The sequence below is a fragment of the Manacus vitellinus genome, unplaced genomic scaffold (assembly GCF_001715985.3).
Source record: "Manacus vitellinus isolate BGI_N305 unplaced genomic scaffold, ASM171598v3 scaffold_0_pilon, whole genome shotgun sequence".
Lineage (NCBI taxonomy): Eukaryota > Metazoa > Chordata > Aves > Passeriformes > Pipridae > Manacus > Manacus vitellinus.
In genome coordinates, this window is record NW_021938789.1 from 23,019,022 (window position 1) to 23,038,325 (window position 19,304).

General features: G+C 35.6%; 1 protein-coding gene across 4 annotated transcripts in view; it reads right to left on the bottom strand.

The window, feature by feature from the left end:
- The window catches only part of DLC1 (DLC1 Rho GTPase activating protein), a 258,906-nt gene that overhangs the window by 201,137 nt on the left and 38,465 nt on the right, over positions 1-19,304 (bottom strand). For all 4 annotated transcript variants that reach the window (XM_018069504.2, XM_018069510.2, XM_018069496.2 and 1 more), the window contains exon 2: positions 4,838-6,005. In XM_018069504.2, the coding sequence (XP_017924993.1) occupies positions 4,838-5,896 (1,059 nt within the window). In that variant the 5' untranslated portion in view covers positions 5,897-6,005. The remainder of the gene's footprint in view (positions 1-4,837; positions 6,006-19,304) is intronic.

The following is a 19,304-nucleotide window of genomic DNA, read 5'->3' on the forward strand; positions in this document are numbered from 1 at the left end:
TTGTTCTTAAATTAATTTTCATCTCTTTGACAGTGGAAGCTGCTGTTATTAGCTATTTCCCTAAATATCCTTTGCAAAGCACACAGCGTTTGATCTAGAAATCTTAATTAAAATAATAGCAAGAATAGTGAGCATTAGGAATAGCACGGACTGTTATATTCTTTGGTCTTGCAAGAATGACTTTGAGATAACATCAATTGTTTGAAACTGGAAAGCTCCTAAGCAGGCCACCATGAAGAACTGCAAGCAGTAAATATTAAAATCAAAAGTCTCATAAAAGAGAGATGAGGAATTTGTACACCAAAAAGGGCTGATTACAGAGCAACTTTTTTTTCTTACATGTTTACAATCTGAAATATAAAACATAGGACATGAAAAATACTTAATTATTGCCATAAATGACAGATTTTCAGTAAACTTGTTTACCTGCAAGTGTAGAGGCATGCAAGTGTAAATATCCAAACTAAGAAAACAATTGATCAGGTAACGAACAATTTTGATATGTAATTGTTCATCTGTGTATACTAATTCAGTTGTTTTTCTTCTGACATTCAGATATTGAACTATATTGTATTCAAAGCAGCCCATATACATGTGAGGAAAGTCTCCTGCATTTACTCTGAATCAAATCAGAACATATTTCTTGTAGGTTTGTGTACATTGACTGAAAACATCTGTTTATCTTTTCACAATTCCCCTCCCCCCCTCAAACTTTTGGTACTAGCTTGTGGATTTAATTTTGGTTTTAAATATTAACTACAACTTCCTGAGCCTTATTAAAAAACCTACTAATAGTAATTCTTTCCTTTTGCATGCGGAACGATTTTCAATCCTTCATCTCCACCTCTCCTTAAATACAGGGATATTATAATCCCCTGCATTGAACCCAGTGCTAATTCCCATTATATATGGTGGTTTTGTTGCTTCTTTTTTTTTTCCCCCACAGTCATAAGTCACTTTGCATTTTATTAAACATAATGGGTAATATAACATTATCCTACAGGAGAGAGAAGTGAACAGTCACAGTTGGTTCTGTAGCTGTTTTCTTCACATTTGAATGATCTCTAGAAATAAAATCTAAGGGAGAGTGTGGAAGAACAATGAAATATAGGGAACAAGCCAAAATTTCTTTTGTAGGTGGAATTTATTGATGCTTTACTTTTTTTTTAAATGTCATGGATTTTTAATCAAAATGTTCAGAGTGATACTTCACCATGATGACTTTCTATACCTTTACTGATCCATCATTCAAAAGAGTTGTGTTAGCCTTGTTTTAAAAATTGCATTTACAAAATGCTGGCTGCAACACTGCAGGTGTGATTGTGTTTGGGAAGTGAGTGATGAGAATGTACTGTGAAACTGTATGCCTCAATCCACCTTTTTTTGCTGATGCTGAATAAAGTAGCTTTTTTTTGTGATGTAAAAGAACTGAAATTAATGTGTTAGAGATCTGCTTAATTTGTGCACCTATTTAACATCCCCCAGCAACGATTTTTCTGGCTTTGCCTAAGCTTGATGTGATAAGCAGCTTAGAGAATGCATAAAAATGAGGCACATGCAATAATTTGAAAGTTTGTTTATAAGATAATGGTCATTTTCTTCCATTTTGAAATCAGTGTATAGTAATTAAATACTCTCCTTTTGTTGTATTCTCTTAAAAGTTGATACTCTTCTGGTTTTGTATAATATTATTCTCTAAATGCTCTTTTGCCTTATACATATGAACAAAAATGTGAGCTGTTGCAATACCCCAATAAGCTGTTGCTTATTATTTCCAAAGATTATTCCAATCTTTGGAAATTCAGAATGCACAATTCTCAAGTGAAGTGACTGTTTTAAAATTTATTTAAGCCAGAAAAGCATACAGAAGGCTCTAGTTTTCGTACCCACATATAGTTAATCCATTTATGCTTCTGCTACTCTGAATCATTAATAACCATCAACTTCATGTTGTGGATAAACTGAATTGATTATCAGTCAACACAGAAACAGGAAAGCTTGATTACTGTGTATCTTTAAATTAGACCTAACATCATTAACTTCTCACAATTAAATTCAGGTCCTTCCTATTTCCGAGCCTTAGGAAGTCTTTCTGAGAAAGCAAAGGAAAAGAGATGCTGTGTATCAACCATCTGAACTCTGGTGACTTGAGGAAGCAAAGAATGCTGCAGCAGCTGGACATGTTTGAAAAAAGCATCTTCAGTGTCAGTATATCCATCATGACTAAAGCAATTTACTGATATGGAGGTAGTGCTGGTCAAAGATGCTAAACTTTAAGCCCTTAAGCCCTCAAATCTGCATCTGTCTGCAGAGCAAGCATAGCAATTCCACACTGTCTCTCACCTCAGCTTCAGTTTGGAGACAGCTGATCTAAAGATAAGAGGGAAGGTCATGCTCTATTGCCACAATTAAAAGCACTTTAAAATATGTTAATGAGAAACAGATTTTCAGAAGAATTTATTACCAGAAAGAGCAGAATGGTGTCTACTCTAAGGTCCTAAGTTCTTAACTGCCATGGAAGTGTCTAAAGATCAGTACTTTTCTATGATCACCCAAGGTGCTACCTCAAGATTTAGGTGCCCAAATACCTTCAGCAATTCATCTCCATGTGCCTTTTCCCATATTCTGACTTTCATGGGCACATATTTATATGCAACTATAATTGACACCGAGCATTAATCAGACAGTGCTGTTTTAGGCTTTAACTGCACTGTTTGAACTGCTGACCTTGAGAGAAATGGTTTTATATGCCATACCCAATCCCTTAAGTCTTCCTGTCACTGCAAAGCAAATACTTGGCTTTTATGGATGGATTCAGTTTCAAGTCTAGTTTTTCTAATGTTTTCTTAAAATTACAGAAGTGGCTTTGAGGAGAAGTTTATAAACATAGACACATTTTTCATTGCACACTATTACCAACACAGACAGACTTTTGTAAAATAGTGCATGGTTAGATATAAGTGATAAAACCCCATATGCAGGAATGCTGTTTGTAAAAGTCCCTGAGAACTTAGAGATAAATAATACCACAAATGATAGCAGATCATATCTTTTCCTCTTTGCCATACGTTTCACAGTGATTGGCAAAGATTTCTTTAACCAAAGGGATATGAGGTCTCCTTCAGGTTTACAGACTTTTACACTACACAACTTCACAGTTGTTGCAGCCACGTAATGCCCAACCTTCCTTGAAGCAACTCCTTGTTTTGCTCCTTTTTATGCTAATATCCTTTCTTAGGTTTTCTCACCATTAATCTCACTAGAATGTTTATATTCTGTCTTTTAAAATATTTAATGGCACGAACACAAATAGTACACACATTCTCAAATATTCTCATAAACGTATATTTAAAAGATGAGTACGTGACCTCAAAACAAAATACAAGGAGATACTAGCATGATCAAAGCTATTAAAAAAATATAGCATGCTAACAATATGAATACATGTATATGTATACATGGACATCAGCAACTATACTTAATATAATTGTTTTTACTTTTACACTTAAAAAAAGAAAATGAAATGCTAAAGTAGACCAGCTGAAAATATGGTTATAATAGTCAATTAGTTCTCAAATATTATGTTAATTTGGTTAATTTTCTGTTTTTAAACTTGAACCATTTTCTACAGATATATAAGTTTAGCATGTCTGGTACTGCCAGACAGGTTTCTGTTTCTTAATTGTAACTCTGAGCCATAGTTAATGTGAGATCAGTTGAGCAGTTGCTGCATTGACTGTAATTGCATGAACTAAAAAGGAAGACTGGCTTTGAGAGCTTCTGAAACCTTTTGAAAAAGTTGCTTGTAGCTTCTGACCATATCAATCTAGTGTTAATATTACCAAAGGGTCAACACAAGGAAGCAATGGCCAGCAGCTCAGGATGCTGTGTTGGTACAGAGTACTTTAGATATGTGAATTTGTGCTTTAGTGAAACAGCTACTGAGACACTGTACCTGATAGAAGAAAACCCACACAATTAACAGAAACCACATTTATTAAAAAAAGAAAAAACACACAAAAAAAAAAGCCAGACAAAAGAGGCTGGATGGTGTTAAATGTAAAAAGGCAGAGAGAAGTAAACAATTACAAATTGGTTATTAGCTAAAATAAGCAGCATAGCTGGAAAAGCCAGACTTCAAGAAGAATTCCATAGAGCCACAGTCAGCACGTTTGCTTCCATTAAAGCCAATGGGAGTTTTATTGCCAGAGAATCTGCCCATTACAGTTTTGTAATGATACCCTTCCTTATTTTGTGAAGACAGTGAAACTCTCTTGTTGCTTTAAAATTACAAAACATTGTTCCAAAATCAGCAATACTTGTTTTTGCAAGAACATAAGCTCATGGGGCTGAGCTGAAAAACAAAGAACTACTGCAAAATGTTTCTGCTCCTTTTTTTCCCTTTTAAAGTTTTGTTGCACTTTTCCCCTGTTCTCTTTTTTCACTAAGGCTTCCAAACTCCTGGACACAATTTGTTTCCTCAGAGGAAACAGATAATGACACCTGATAGCAGCAGAAAACCAAAAATAAAACCAAACCCATAGAAGACACTTATATCCTTGAACAGCATGTATGAAGCATACAAAATAATATATATTAAGTGAATATAAGGCACCATACAAGTTTATAACTCAGCCATTTTCAGATCTTAAAAAGAGCTCCTAAAATTTAGTTGTTGTATAGACATAGGTGTCTTGAAACAGTTTGAATTTGATAAATTGATGAAACAAAGCTGAAAAATCACTTTTTCTCTGCAATGAATTAGGCACAGTATCATTGTCATAAGAAATTGGGAGAAAACATTCAAAAAAATGTCTGCAGCCTATAAGTATCCTACCTTTCTTTTGCGCAGTTTCACTTGACTGTCTGAATATTCTTGTGTGGTCAAATGATTCCTTACATGTAAACACTGAATGTCTTCTGCTGAACTGACATTTGAAAGGCATTTGTTTTCAGGGGCCACTTGAGGTTCTGTGAAACCTCTTTCATCCAGACCATTTTCCACTGCTGGGATGTGAGAGCAAGGAGGAGATTGCATAAGACAGTTGCTGGATTCCACTGCTGAACAGAGCTGTCTATCACTACTGGTACATGATTCAGAAGAAATCCCACTCTCTACCACATTGCACTCAGACTTTCCAAGCCCGTCTTTGAAAGCATCAGATTTCCGGCGCTGTTGTGCAATTACAGCAGTATGAAGCAGCTGCTTCCCAGGCATAATAATTTCTTTCACATTTGGAGAATTAAAACAATTTTCTTTCTCTACATCTACTACTTCATTTAAGCCTTCATAATTACAAAGCTCCAGGCTTTGGTCAATACTGCCGGAAACATCATCTTTTTTCCTCTCCTCCTTATGAACTGTGTCACAGCCAGGTTCCTCACTTACATCTCCAATTATGCCAGATGATTCAGCTGCCTTGTTACCCTCTGTTATTGGTACCATCTGTGCTAAGGACCCTGCTCCATTTAAACTCTGCCCTTCATCTTTTGGTTCACTTCCTACAGCAGTGATGTGGTAATTAACACTATCCAGGTTGAGTGCTGAATAGTCATCATCATCATCATCAGACACATGAACTAGGGTTTCTGTGCTGGCCTCCAGAAAATGCTCCTCATCCTCATGGTTATCATTTTCATCCACCTCCTTTGAAACATTTCCCAGCTGCTTTTCAGGGAAGCCAGTCATCTCTCCACCATAGCAGCACTCTGGAAAGGAAGCACACTTTTCTTTCCGATCCACACTCAAAACCTCATCTTTTTCCATACTTGTCTGCAAGTTATCAGCTACAAGTCCGTGACGACATGCTGTATTGTACTCCACAGACTCCAGAGCCAATCCCATCCACTGGGTCACATGCTCTTCCCAGCTTTTCTTTCTGATTGCTAGAGACATGTCATAATAGTTCAGAAGCAGGCTGCAGTGTACCTTCCACAGAGGACCAGAGATGTCATGGCTGCTGTGCACTGCTCCAGAGGTAGAGAGTGTTTCACCATTTCAACATCTGCAAGAAATAAAAAAAAGACTGTGTCATTGAATCAACTCCAAATAAAGAGAAAATAAAAGGGAAGGAACAGTTTAAACAAAAGTCTAAAACAAGATAAGACTGTGGGACCAGAAAAAATTGAATTTAAATGACTATTTTCTTTAAAGTTTAATACTTTTGATACAAAACTTGACAGCACTCATAATTCAGTATAACTTTTTTTTTCTGATTACTTTCCAGTATCAAGTAAACAAAAATGGTATAAACAGGCACATGAATAAGCAAACAGCTCCAGAGCCAAAATTTGATAACAAGCTTGTCTTAACTGTATCTGTCATAAGCTACTAATTTTGATGGGTATAAATGGCATTAGATCTCATGGTTGGCTTGGACACAAAGTTACTTTTATTTCTTCCTCATCCACAGATATCGGTGGAGTGCAAAATTCTGGCTATTTCCCAAAGAGATAGAGCATAACTTCATGGTTATTCTGAATTTATAAAAGTTATAAACCACTTGTCTTCTGAGTATCTTTGGCCCATTCAGTGGCTCTCATTTTTATTGTTATTATTCATTCTCTTCAGGACAAGCTGTAAGTACAAATGTTACATGCAAATGCAGAGGCAATCAGTTATTAGATAGTAATTAAAAAATAAAATCATAAAATCATAAGATAGTTTGGGTTGGAAGGTTCCTTTAAAGGTCATCTAGTCCTACCCCTCAAAATACAACTCTAGAAAAACTAATTTAAGCTTTTGGTATATTTCCTTACCTCAAATACATTATAAACCTGAAAAAACCCCTACCTTCTAGTGTAAGGCAAGGAGAAAACTCTTATTTAGGACAGGACTCTCCAGAAGGGAGCTTGTGAGACAGTGTGGTTGGCTGTAGCTTTGCTACTTACCTGGACTGCCCAGCTCTGCCAGAGCCCACTGTCCCTGCTTGGTTTTCTATGTGAGTAATTTGCACTGACTGCTGTATTAGGTATTCTGGATGATGGCATTTGAGATACATTAATCTTGTGTCATTGCATGTGTCATTAGCACAAAGAAAATATCTCATATTAATTTATGCATTATAAAATATAATTAACAAGTTTGTTGTCAAAGAAGAAAACAAAACTCCTGGCTCATGAAACATTAGAAGTTCAAGGAGCAGGTGCTTCTACTTTTCACTCTCTACATAAGAACTGTCAGCACTTAGCATGGATGTGCTTATTGATTTCAGCAATAAAGAAGATTAAGTACTGAGTTTGTTCTGGGTCGTTTCAGTCCACTAAGGCAAATTCTGATTGCCCACCAGGCCACAAAGCTGCCTTGACAAATCACATGCCTGAAGGTATAGAAGTATTCATCTTGAAAGAAATGCAGGATTATGCCTGTGTAACCGAACCTCCGTAAATTATGTATTGAAAAACTGGCTTTCAGGATAGACTTGTACACGCTCCTAGATCTTTAACCTCCTTTTAGGATGGCAAGCTTCATTTCACATTCACATTTTCCAACTCTGTGGAGACTCTGCTTAAAAAGAACATATATTCATAGGGTAAGAGAATTCCATGCAGAAGTCATTAGCGTGTGGGAGGCTGAGCAAAACGGAAAATAACACACAGAGCCAGGCCAAAAAAATTATCTGCTTTCAGAGGCAAAATTTAGTAGTAAGAAGTTAATACAATTTTATAATTCTGTCTTCTTTGCTAGTCAGATATGAAAGCAAGCCTAAATATTAAAATCTGAAGTCAAATTATTGTATGAATTTGCAGCACATTTGCATTCTTATTCTGGCTTCAATTCATCTTATACTCTCATGCTATTTCTAAGTGTGTGTGGTCCAAAATTACCACAGAGTGCAAAATCAATACTGAGAATACTTTTAACTTCTGCTGCACCTTTTTCTGATGAGCACTAAAGCTCCTCAAAACCAATTAAATTAGTTTTACAACCACCACTATGTTTTGTTTTGACCTTTGAAAAGAGCCATGTTTACTAGAAGGGGCTCGATTTTTACTGTCCTTCATGAGCAAAGTCTGGAGTTGCACCTGGATGCAAATCATTTGCAGCTTCCATCACTCTTCCCTCTCAACCAAGAAAAGACCCTAGTAATATTAAGGGTAAAAAGCTAAAAAATACAACTTCCCAGTGACATACATGCATCCACCTACCTAAGATTTAGGCTGCTTTTAATGTGCAGAAGACAGGCTCTCAGAGAGTTAATGGGTGTGTGTTAATCTTGCTGCTGCGAAACGCAGTTACACGTGTGCAGAAAGGGGAGAACAGATCCCTTACTGTTATTCATTTTTTTATGTGGAGAGTTATATTTCATGGAGACTGAAAAACAAATAAATTTTACTTTAGAACCCTTCTGTTTTACTCACACTATCACTAGTTTTGGCTGCCTCATAGACTGCAGAAAAACGATTAAACAAAAGAATATAAAATACTTTGCTTGAAATGCAAGACAAATAAGGGTATGACAATTGTGCTAATTGTCATATTATTCTAATTATTGTCACAATATTCTCTAACATATGAGCATATATAAGCACTAAATACGAAAAATCTACTGTACATACACCCCCTCTCCAGACAGCTTCACCTACCAGTTCCTGAAATCCCGTCATTTCCAAGGCACATGAAGAAGCCCATAGTTTGGTGGAAGCCTACTCTTCTTCCACTCCCTCTCCACTCCTCAAAGACTGTGTTAAACAATTTAGCTTAGAAATTATCTTCCTGCTCTAATTGCTTGACACTTATGGGCCAATAAGGAACTTTTTTCTTTTCTACCTCTTTATTCAGGACGACTTATTTCCTTTCACTCACATGCAGGCACATAAGTTATGCCTTGGAGGATTCACCACTCCAGACCTCTGAGTGAAATTCATAACTGTTCTCCTTTCTCTTCCAGAGAACAAAGTGCACCGCCACTTTGCAAAAGAAAGCATTCCTACCTTGATCCCTGCTTTTCTGCTATTGCTGCTTTTTTTTCTTGACATGCAGCATCTTTTGTCCTCTGAGAAATGCCCCTCCCAAGTCCATTTGTACTTTCACCCAAGGAAAGAAGAATCTGCCTTTCTCACTTTCTATTCTTGCCATCCCACAACTAGAAACCTTTGCATCTGATTTCTCCTGAATTTTATGACAGTCAGATGAGCCATTATTGGTGTGTTGAAATGTTTAGCAGACCTCTTCTTCTGATCAAAGCATCTGTCACTATACCATACCACTCAGCTGTTGCCATAATTCAGACTCATATTTTGCTTTTACTTTTCAATAGAATAAGTTTAGTACTGCTTAGTACTATTAACTTTCTGAAAAATAAAGGTTTGAAACAAAACCACAAATGATAAAGATTTCTCCTGGATAAAATTTCTTGATTGTGTGTTTGAACTAAGGAATATTGGCAACGTTGATCCAATAGACAATTCCTGACCAAAGGAAATGGAAGTGAGCAGTGGGTGATCACACTGCAGCAAGACCCCCTTCAAGAACCCTCTGTGATGCTTCACATTGTTTACAAAACTAGATGCCATTTTAAATGGATTTTATAATAATTTACTGACTGTCTCCTTTTATTGTAAAACATAATGGAAATGAAAACTGGGCAAACTTTTATGCTAGCTTATTTTGGAAGCTTTGTATCTAGTCTCATAAAACTGATAGTTACTTTACAACTGATAAACCACGAAGTGATGATGAACTGGTCAGCTGTCCTATAATTAGATTGTCTAACACTTTGCTTCAATTAAGGTTCCTGTGATTTTTTTCTGAGAAACTCAACTTAAACTGTTTCCAGCAGGCTTTTGAAATTCAAAGAAGCATCTTTGTCTCATGAAATTCCATTCAGGTTTGGCTATGCCATGCATTTTTCAACACACGTTTTACCCTCTCTTGCTTCTCTCCTGAAGGAAACATGGTGGTCTACAAGAACTATCATTAAACAGACCCAATACCTACTGACACCTGCGAAAGCTGCAAAAGCTGCAGCAGGAAGACTTAGGACTTGGAGCTAGAGTGAGAGTGGAAAGGGAAGGAAGGAGACTTTCTCAAATGTCTGTATCTGTGACTACCCAGACCTGTCAGAGCAGCTTCCCTTCTGGGGCTTAGGACAGGACACAAAAACATCCCACTTACAAGAGTGGGGAGGCAGAGGCACATAACCAGGGCTCTCTGGTCCTCCATCTCCTCTCAGCCTTCCAGGACACAGGAGTGGAGCCCACTCTGTTTTTCCCAGAGTGGAAGAAAGAAGCAAGGACAGAAACATGAAGACATTCAGCAGTATCAGCCACCACACAAGCTGAGATAGTGAACTCCATCCCATTAGGATGGAAGGGCTATGGCAAAAGCAAAAGCAGGCATAAGGAAGACACTGCTGAGGACACATTGGAGGCATCCACATATGGCAAAAGCAAAGACTGCCACAGACCCAAGTGTGACATCTCTGCTGCCTTCACCAATTCCACCATACTGACAATTCATTGAACTATATGCGACCTCCCTGTTGGAATAAATAGAAAAGTTTTGGAAGGGACAAAGTTGCAGAGAACACGGGAGAGTTTATGAAGTCTAAGTGGCAGGAAAGTTTCTGAGAGGGTAGCCCAGGCATTTAAGTCTCACCATCATGCCAGGGGAATTACATTTTTGCTAATGTTTTACATGGGATGCAAATCTTTTCAGTTTAAATAAAAAAAAAAAAGAAAAGAAGAAATTAATTAGGCAAAGCATTAGCTTACAAACTGAAAAGAAGATGAAAGACTGTTTCATTGCATTTTTTACATAGCAGGCACATGTAAGCAATGGAGATCAAGAAGAAATATTTATTTTGTTATCATTATTTTATCTTCATTGGTCTGTGACCCCAGTCAGCAAACTTTGTTTAAGGAAGTCTAAGGGAACAGGGTCTGTTTCCTATAAACTCATGTCCCATCTTCCTGGTCTGGCTTACATACAGTTCCTTCAGTAATGCCATACCAATCTCTGAGAGAGAATGTTGTTTACAAATAATTTGAGATAAAACATAAGCCTCTAGGTCTTCACTCAGCTATTTATTTTAAAATATCTCCTGTTTTTTAAAATGTAATCCTACATCCTCTTATTTCCTGGACATATTCCACCCTCTGGATTTTACTGAAGTGGAGGATCACCTTGTCTGCAGTTTCTATATAAGCAGTAGTGCAGGCTTATAGACCTTGCTGTCCTAGAATAAAAAATATGTGGATCATTTATTGTAGGATATTAATTTAGTGAGTACCAGATGCATTTCCCCTAATTTTTTACATATAAAAGATAATCATCTAAGACCAAACACTAAAAACCGTTTGAACCAATAACTATTTTGAAAATATTTACTACTTTATTCTAAATATCAGAAAAAGCATAGTACTCTTAAGACAAGTATGTCTTCAGAATTAAATAAAAAAAAAATATTTTATATAAATTTTAATGATGAGATTTGCATGTGTAAGCATGTGATGCACTTATAAGTTATAAATATGAACACAGAATAGTAATATAGCCGATGCTGATTTTTGTAAAAATAAACACAAACATACGCCAATAATGTCTTTTCACATGGTATTTGTCTTTCTTTTTTATGAGATCTCTTACTGCTTGTTTCACTGGACAGAAATAGAGGTACATTCTTTATGAAGCAGCAAAAGGTGGTAAGTAATTAATATCTGACAGAAATCCACACCCTGAGACATATTGTCTGCAAGAGAAGAGTTTGAGCTTCTGTGAAAATATGCAATTGTACTTGATAATCTCACTTTTCAAGAAAAGGTAAGGAAGTCCTGCCTACACCAAGACAAACGGGTATATTAAAACTGACTCAGACACATTGTAATATATGCCTCTGCTTTAAAAGTTGCTTTTAAAGGACCCAAATCAAAGCAACCTCTATAGCCATAGAGACAGTACAGCTTACTAGACACAAATCACCTAAAGTTTTTCTCTTCTGCTTCATTCTGCATGCCATTCAGGACAAAAATTGCTGGCCAGCTGTAGATCAAACGACATCCAAAAAAAGACAGCTGATAACAACCCTCTGATAAGTGTGAGGAACCTACTCATATTGAAGCATTTATTAGAAGAGACTCCAGGACAAGAAAAAAAAGTGATCATGAACCAAATGTTAGAATTGAAAAACAATACTTAAACGAGAATTTGTAACTCTGAAAGGTACCCAAGTTACCCCCTCTGAACACAGGAATAAAAGGGGAGACACATAAAGAGGGAGAAATTTGGGGAGCTTCAAGAGGGATGTTCTTCCAAGCTAAGGCAAATGCCTACGGAGTCAGAGATGAGCTTTACTTGAGGGAGAGCCACAGAGCCAGAAGGGATCCTGAGCAGGGACTGGAAGTGGGTGTGGGAAGTACAGCCTTTCTAGGATAAGAGAGAGACTTTTTTTCAGTCTTTTGTTTCTGATCATTGAAAGGAAGGAGAAGCAGAGGGACTTCTGGCCCACAAATCCCCAACTCCTTACTAGGCCTCATGAGTAGTATCTCCACAGAATGAGAAGTCAGGAAGAACAGGGGGAATTGCTCTGCACACATAGACTTGGAGTGCTGCGAGCAATGACTGAATGCACCAAAAGCTGGTTTAAAATCAAATCATATAAAGACCACTTGGTCTTGAACTACATACTTGCAAATCTGATTTCCATATGTAGTAAACTGGCTGAAAAATCTAATTAAGAATAAAAATAAAAATTAAAAAACCCCAGACACTAAACAGAAAGTCAGAAGTGAGAATATGCTATTTATTTATTTATTTATTTATTAACATAAAGAGGGAGATCATGAACAGATTTGTGAAAGCAGCTATTAGAACCTGTGCTTTTTATATTATTCAGAACAAGAAAAGTAGTGAAATTATGAAATTTGTTAATTTAACCCAAATACAGTGGAGAGCTAGGAGATAAAATTGCACATGAAACTCTCTGTTACTAAATAAAATGGCATGCAGTGATTAAAAAAATACTCCTAACTATAAATACATATTACAACTCTCTACAATATCTGCTACCAATCAGGAAAACAAACCCAAAACTAAGTCACTGTGGCTGGTAATCTGGAACTGAATTTCAAACTCAGTGAAAATTACAAAGAATGTAGCACAACAAGCAAAAGAGAGACTGAGCATACAGTAGCATATTAAAATAATATTTTTTAAACTCATGCAATGAACTGAAAACTAAATGCAATTTTGGTAATTTCACTGCAGAAAGAGAAATAAAGTAGGAGAAGGTCTAGCAAAAAACAATAAAAAGGATTATAAGTATTGTATAGCTTCTGTCTGAGGAGCCATGAAATACATGACCATTTCCTGCTTGGGAAAAAGAGGATTAAGAATCACATAAAAATCAGCAGTATCATGAAGAGAGAGAACATTTATTCATTGTGCCTCATATTACAGGAACTTGCAGAAGACCAAAGTAGAAACAGAAAGCAGAAATATTAAAACAGAAAGATTTTTTTTTTCTTGCTTAAGCATTTAAATAAATAGAAGCTATATGTTTAGTAAATATAAAAGATATACTGCAAAAAGTTTGTTATTTCTGATGCAAGAAATACAACATAAGAAGTTAATTAAGCAATGTATCTGAAATCATTCTTCTTACTTGATAAGGATTTCCTCTTTCCTTTGAGGATCAGTTTCATCCTTTAGCAAACTATTTTCTTTTCTGCTTTACAGATTCTGACATATGTCATATATGGTCATTATAATTTACTGCCAGTGAAAATGTGTAATATGCTCAAGGTAAAGAAAGGATGTTAACATCCTTTCTTTAGAAGACAGCTAACGTTACAAAAATTGGAATACTCTGCAGAAGTATTGTAAAATCTCAATACATTAGACACCACAAAATATAAAGTCAACTTGGCAAGTGGTTCATTTAGAGACATCCAAAGTCTTTCTTGTTTTGTGAAAATATTTTTGGCTCCTAAGGTATGAGCCCAAACTTTGTCAATATGCCTAATTTATTGCTAGAAAACATAAATCATGGAATTGCTTTATTTTCTATTCCTCAAAAAGTAGCTGCATTACCAGTGCTCATCATCATACAAAGAAGAGCTTTTACTTGTAGTCAACGCATGATTACAGTGGATTTTAGTTTGGTTGTATTTGTATTTGGTTCATTTCCAGTGCTGAGCCTCAGATTAGCTGAACCTCTTCCCCAAGGATGAGAAAGGGGAAATGACTGGATCCAAACTGATCCACAGTTATCCAGGCTTACTAAAGATCTATGTTATTTACACCCAATTTAAATATCAAATCAAACCCAATTAAACTCCAAATTTAAAATACCTAAGTTTTTGTTTTCATCCTATTTTGAATACTTGATAAAATACTGAAATACTCTTTTCTCAAGAATTTCTAGTACAACTATAGGATTTGTTATATTTTTGTTAGGGTTTTTTTAGTACATTACTATGTACATTTAATTAGTACAATTAATACATTAATTACTAAGCATCAAAGTCTTATTAGCTCTTGCACAAATCCATTCCCTTCACCACAGCATCATCCCAAAGTGACAACACAGCTATCATATTTATAATTGCCCACAAGAAAGAGAAAAAGTTTTAAACCAAAAATAATTTCTAGCATAGACTTTTCAAGAAGAAAATCATAGCCATGATATCTAGTGATTCTGATTTGTAAGTCTGCTGGTCTCCAAAATTTAGTAGTGTGAAAATTATGTATATACTGTCTTGATTTCATAATATAAATTGCTTATTTCTTTGGAATAAAGAAAAGTTATCGAAGATGTAAAGGTTTAAAGACCTTTTTTTTGCCTTGGAGGTCTTCTATATGGAAAGTTCATCACCCTTCCAATTCTTCCCCAAAATCATTTCAGCTCCCCACTCCCAGAGAAGAGAAAAGATACATAATTGGCAGATTCCTTACACCTCCCTTTACACCATGGCTTAACTGTAAGCATCTTGAAAAGAAGATGCAAAATGAGAAAAGGCCATCCCACGAGATATGGAAACCTAGAAAACTGTGGCTATTACTTTCGATTCTGAATTAGGGTAATAAGATCAACACCCCTTCTCTCCTCCCCCTCTCCCCGCTTTCCCCCAGAATAGAAGAAATTCCATTTGCTAACAACTCTAGTGAAAAATTTTTTAACTACATGAGGTCCTTTTGAGAACAATATAAATTAACTAGATGTATTCCTGTTGCCTTTTAGATTTAAGGTTCTAATATGGTGCTTCCATTTAAAAAAAAGTTGCTGTTGCTCATTATAGCCATGAGCTATGAAATCTGCGGCACTAAGGACAATGACTTTTGGCAACTAGCCTGCTTACTGAATAGCAGGGGGCATGTTTTCATTCCTGGTGCAGACATGACTGAAAAATATTTTAGACATTACTGTGCCTATACTTTGTATATAAAGAGCTGAAAATCATTTTCTCCCATCGAGAAAGACAAATATGTTAATATTGAGAGTCTACGGAGAACGACTGCTGAGATGACTGTGCTTTTTGATGGAAACGAATCGCTAACAGTATCATTTGAAATCCCAATTTATTGCACCTGTAAAAAAGTTCCAAGAGCAAACTGAGCAAATATTTCTGGAATGTAGCTGAATATGTGAAAAGCAAAAATTAATCAAAATGACTCTTTACCAGGTATCTCTTTGAAACTAGAGAGAGAAATAACATATAATGCACTCTGAGCATTTTAAATGTTTAAATGTGTTGTAAATGCACTGGAGAACCTAATTAAGTCCTCTTTCTGCATTGAAGGGAGTACAAAAATTTAATGTATTCCCCAATAAAATTATTTATCCCCAATAAAATTTATAAATTTATCCCCCAATAAATTTCCCCCCCGAAACTGGGGGGGGGGGGAAGTCTGCATTCAAACATAATCCTGAATGTACTATTTTTCATTATAATATTCTTGTTTTGGACTTTTGTACAGTGTATGTATCTCACTTCTTTATCTCCTTTCTCTCTGCCTCTAACAGGCATATTGTGAATATGACATAGTCAATAGACCTACTCCACAGTATTTTCCAGAGTGCTTCAATTCCAAACTCGTCAACTGATGTCCTGATTTTATAATGATACTCTCCTACTCATCATCTGTAGCCTGCCTGGAAAGATATGTCCAATCCTGAAAACTATGTTTTCTGAGTATATAAGTACAGAAAAAACAAACCAGATGCGTCCTGAGCTCATGTGGAGGTTTCCCCTTGATTTTAAAACCAATTCAAGTCTATTTCCTTTACCAGCTACCAATTCTCACACAACACACAAAAGCTTTTCTAAAATCTTTAGCTATATATTCAATTACACTGACAGTGACTCAACACTTGGAAGTTGCCAAGAAGGCACTGTCATCTGCACATAGGTATTCAATGGAACTAAGTGTAAAATTGTCTCTGAACCTGGAATCCTCAAAGTCCAGCCTCTGCAGTGGAGCGTAAAACTCTTAGAGACCATCCTTTCAGCAAAAACTTCTTATTTTAGTGCATTAATATTAAAAGCTGCCACCTCTCTGATAAAACAGTGTTACCAAAAGATATATAATTCAAGAAAAATGAAAAGGGATATCTCCACTTAGCGGACAAAAAAAAAAAAGAATTTAAAAGTACAACTTCCAGTGCATTGAGCTTCTCGGAACTACCCAGAAGTGGACAGTTACGTGCTCTAGACTGAACCAGTGAACTCAATGCAAGTCTTCCTTGCCCATTACATGTCTGTATCTTGCATGAAAAAACTCATAAGGAGATTAAAAGAAGTTCATATTTTGTGACAGTCTTAGCAAAGATGTTAATAATAAAATATTAAAGTTCTCAAGTGCTCTTTAATAAGGTACAGCTGTATAGCTGTAATAACGTAAACCCAACTGCTTTGGTTAGATAAATTTCTCACTGGTTCCTCTTGCCTCTTCCATTTTCCCTTAGCTCCCTTAGTAGAACAACACTTTGCAAATATCCTCCATATTACTTCAGATTTTCCTCACTTTTCAATCTAATGAAGTTGTCTATTTGAGATTCCACACTGCCTCCCTCTTATCCAAAGTAAAATTTTGGACCATAAGGTGAACTTCCACAAGTGACATGATGTTCAACTTGGAACATTTATTTGTTCTAGCATTGAAGAGTATTTGTCATGGTTGATTCCTTGTGTGAAACTCTCATCAATAAGACGTACTTATTCTGAAAACTCTAGAACTGATAAAGAATGAGCTAGAGGGTGGGAGTACCACCAGTAGAGATTCAGAAGTGACAGAATTGTTTACAAAATTTTCTAAAGTTCAAGGACATTTCATCTAAATCTACTAGATTTTGACACAAAGTACATTGGAATAACTAATAGGAAATATCACAAACCAGCATAAGAAAAAGACTGTATGAGAATGAGGGGTAGAAGTAAAGAATACATCATATGAGTAAAACTGGTTTTAATGCAGATACATACAGCCTGAGGCAAACCTCTGTATTTGTGTTCAGTAACTGATGTACAATACTCCAGATATAAGACTCCAGACATTTCTCATTTCAACATAAGTGATTTTCTTCATTAAAGAGAAACAAGCAATTATGGTAATAGCGGATTTGAAATTCTCTACCAACAGACTGTTATTAAATAAATAGTACCTCAAATCATCAACAAATAATAATGGTGAAAAATGATAAAAATATTGAAATTCAATATTGGTAATTATTACAATAAAATAATATTTACATATATATAGGATTTGTATGCAAAAATTCTGTATATTTTTGATTTGGGGTAAAATTTATATATACATGTATGAATATGTACACATGTACATATACATGTATATATACACATGTATTAAAAACACACCTGTGTATACAGCCAGTCTTAAAGTCCTTACTATGTATTAACACTGATCATGATCTTTGGAGATATTTAAAACCCAAGCGGACAAGGCCCTGAGCAACTTGCCCTAGTTGACCCCACTTTGAGTGACATGTTGGATCAGAGACGTCCAGAGGGTATCTCCTATCAGGAAGGAAACCAAGACCTAGCCCTTCTGGATATGCTACTTCAATTGCTCTGGCCCCTCTGTTACTCTGTTTTTGTCTTTTTGCTTTTCCTTTTCTAAAAAGAACAGAACATCAAAATAAAAAAACCCCATATTTTAATTTTTTTCTCCAGACAAGCAAACAACAGAAAATGGAACCAGATGACTAAAAGAAAAAAGGAGAATACTCTAAAATATGTCATTTTTGAGAAAAGAGAAAAGTTCCCTTCCTCCTTCTGCTACCGCCCTCTTCAGGGATGTTTTATAACAAGGAGGATACATTTCAGTAACAAAATTCATGTTAAGAACAACAGAAAATTATCCTAAAAAATGCAGCTTAATGCCTCTGACAATTAAAAAAAAGTTAATTAACTTTCGAGACTTGTGCAAAAGCCAGTCCTTTGATTGTTCCACCACCTAAAGAATAATTTAAATTGATTTTAAGCTCATCAATTGAACAGAATTACTATAAACTTTACCTATTTAAAAACTGGCCACTCAAGCTGTTATCTTTGGGTTTAATTTTCTTTTAGGAGGGATTGCTTTGTGTTATGGATAACTTTATGAATTAGGCCTAACTATACAAACTTTTTTTTCCAGTATTTTAATTACGGAATTTAACACAAAGCTCAACAGGTACAAGGTTTAAAAGAAAGTAAGTTTGCAGGCACATAAATTTATGGTGAAGGAAGTCTATTTAAATAATTTCTATTATATGAATATAACCACTTGCATTAATTATTCTCGAGGCTGCAGAAATAAATTCTTAACTTCCTTTACAGGAGTCATTTGATATAACCACTTGGGCTATTTTCTTGTTTCAAACTAAGGACATTAACATTTTTGAAGGAACAGAGCAAGGTCAAAAAACTCTAGATACTCATTTTTCATTCTCATTATTGCTATGTATCTATAAAATAATTTTTAGAGGTTTTCTTAGACAGTAGGTTTTCTGTGAATTTTTTTTCTTGAACAACCATATCTTAAAAAAACAAAATAAGGTTAGGATAATGGAGAAGTTAGACTAAGTAGAACCAGAAGCTGAGCAATGATTTGTCTTCAGGACTTTTATTTAAACCTTCTAAATAAAAAAGGCAGGCAACTATCTGTGTTACATTTTTTTATAGTCTACAAGAAACTTCAGAGTTAAATGAGAAAATACTTTCTGAGTTTTATTCTGTTGTCTACCCTGTAGTTTAACTGCCTCAGGTGTCAAGTATTTTCATCTGCAAGTGAGGTCAGATCAGGTCATTACATGCTTTAAAACCCAGAAGAGCTGCAGAAGACGACTGCTTGATATGGAATA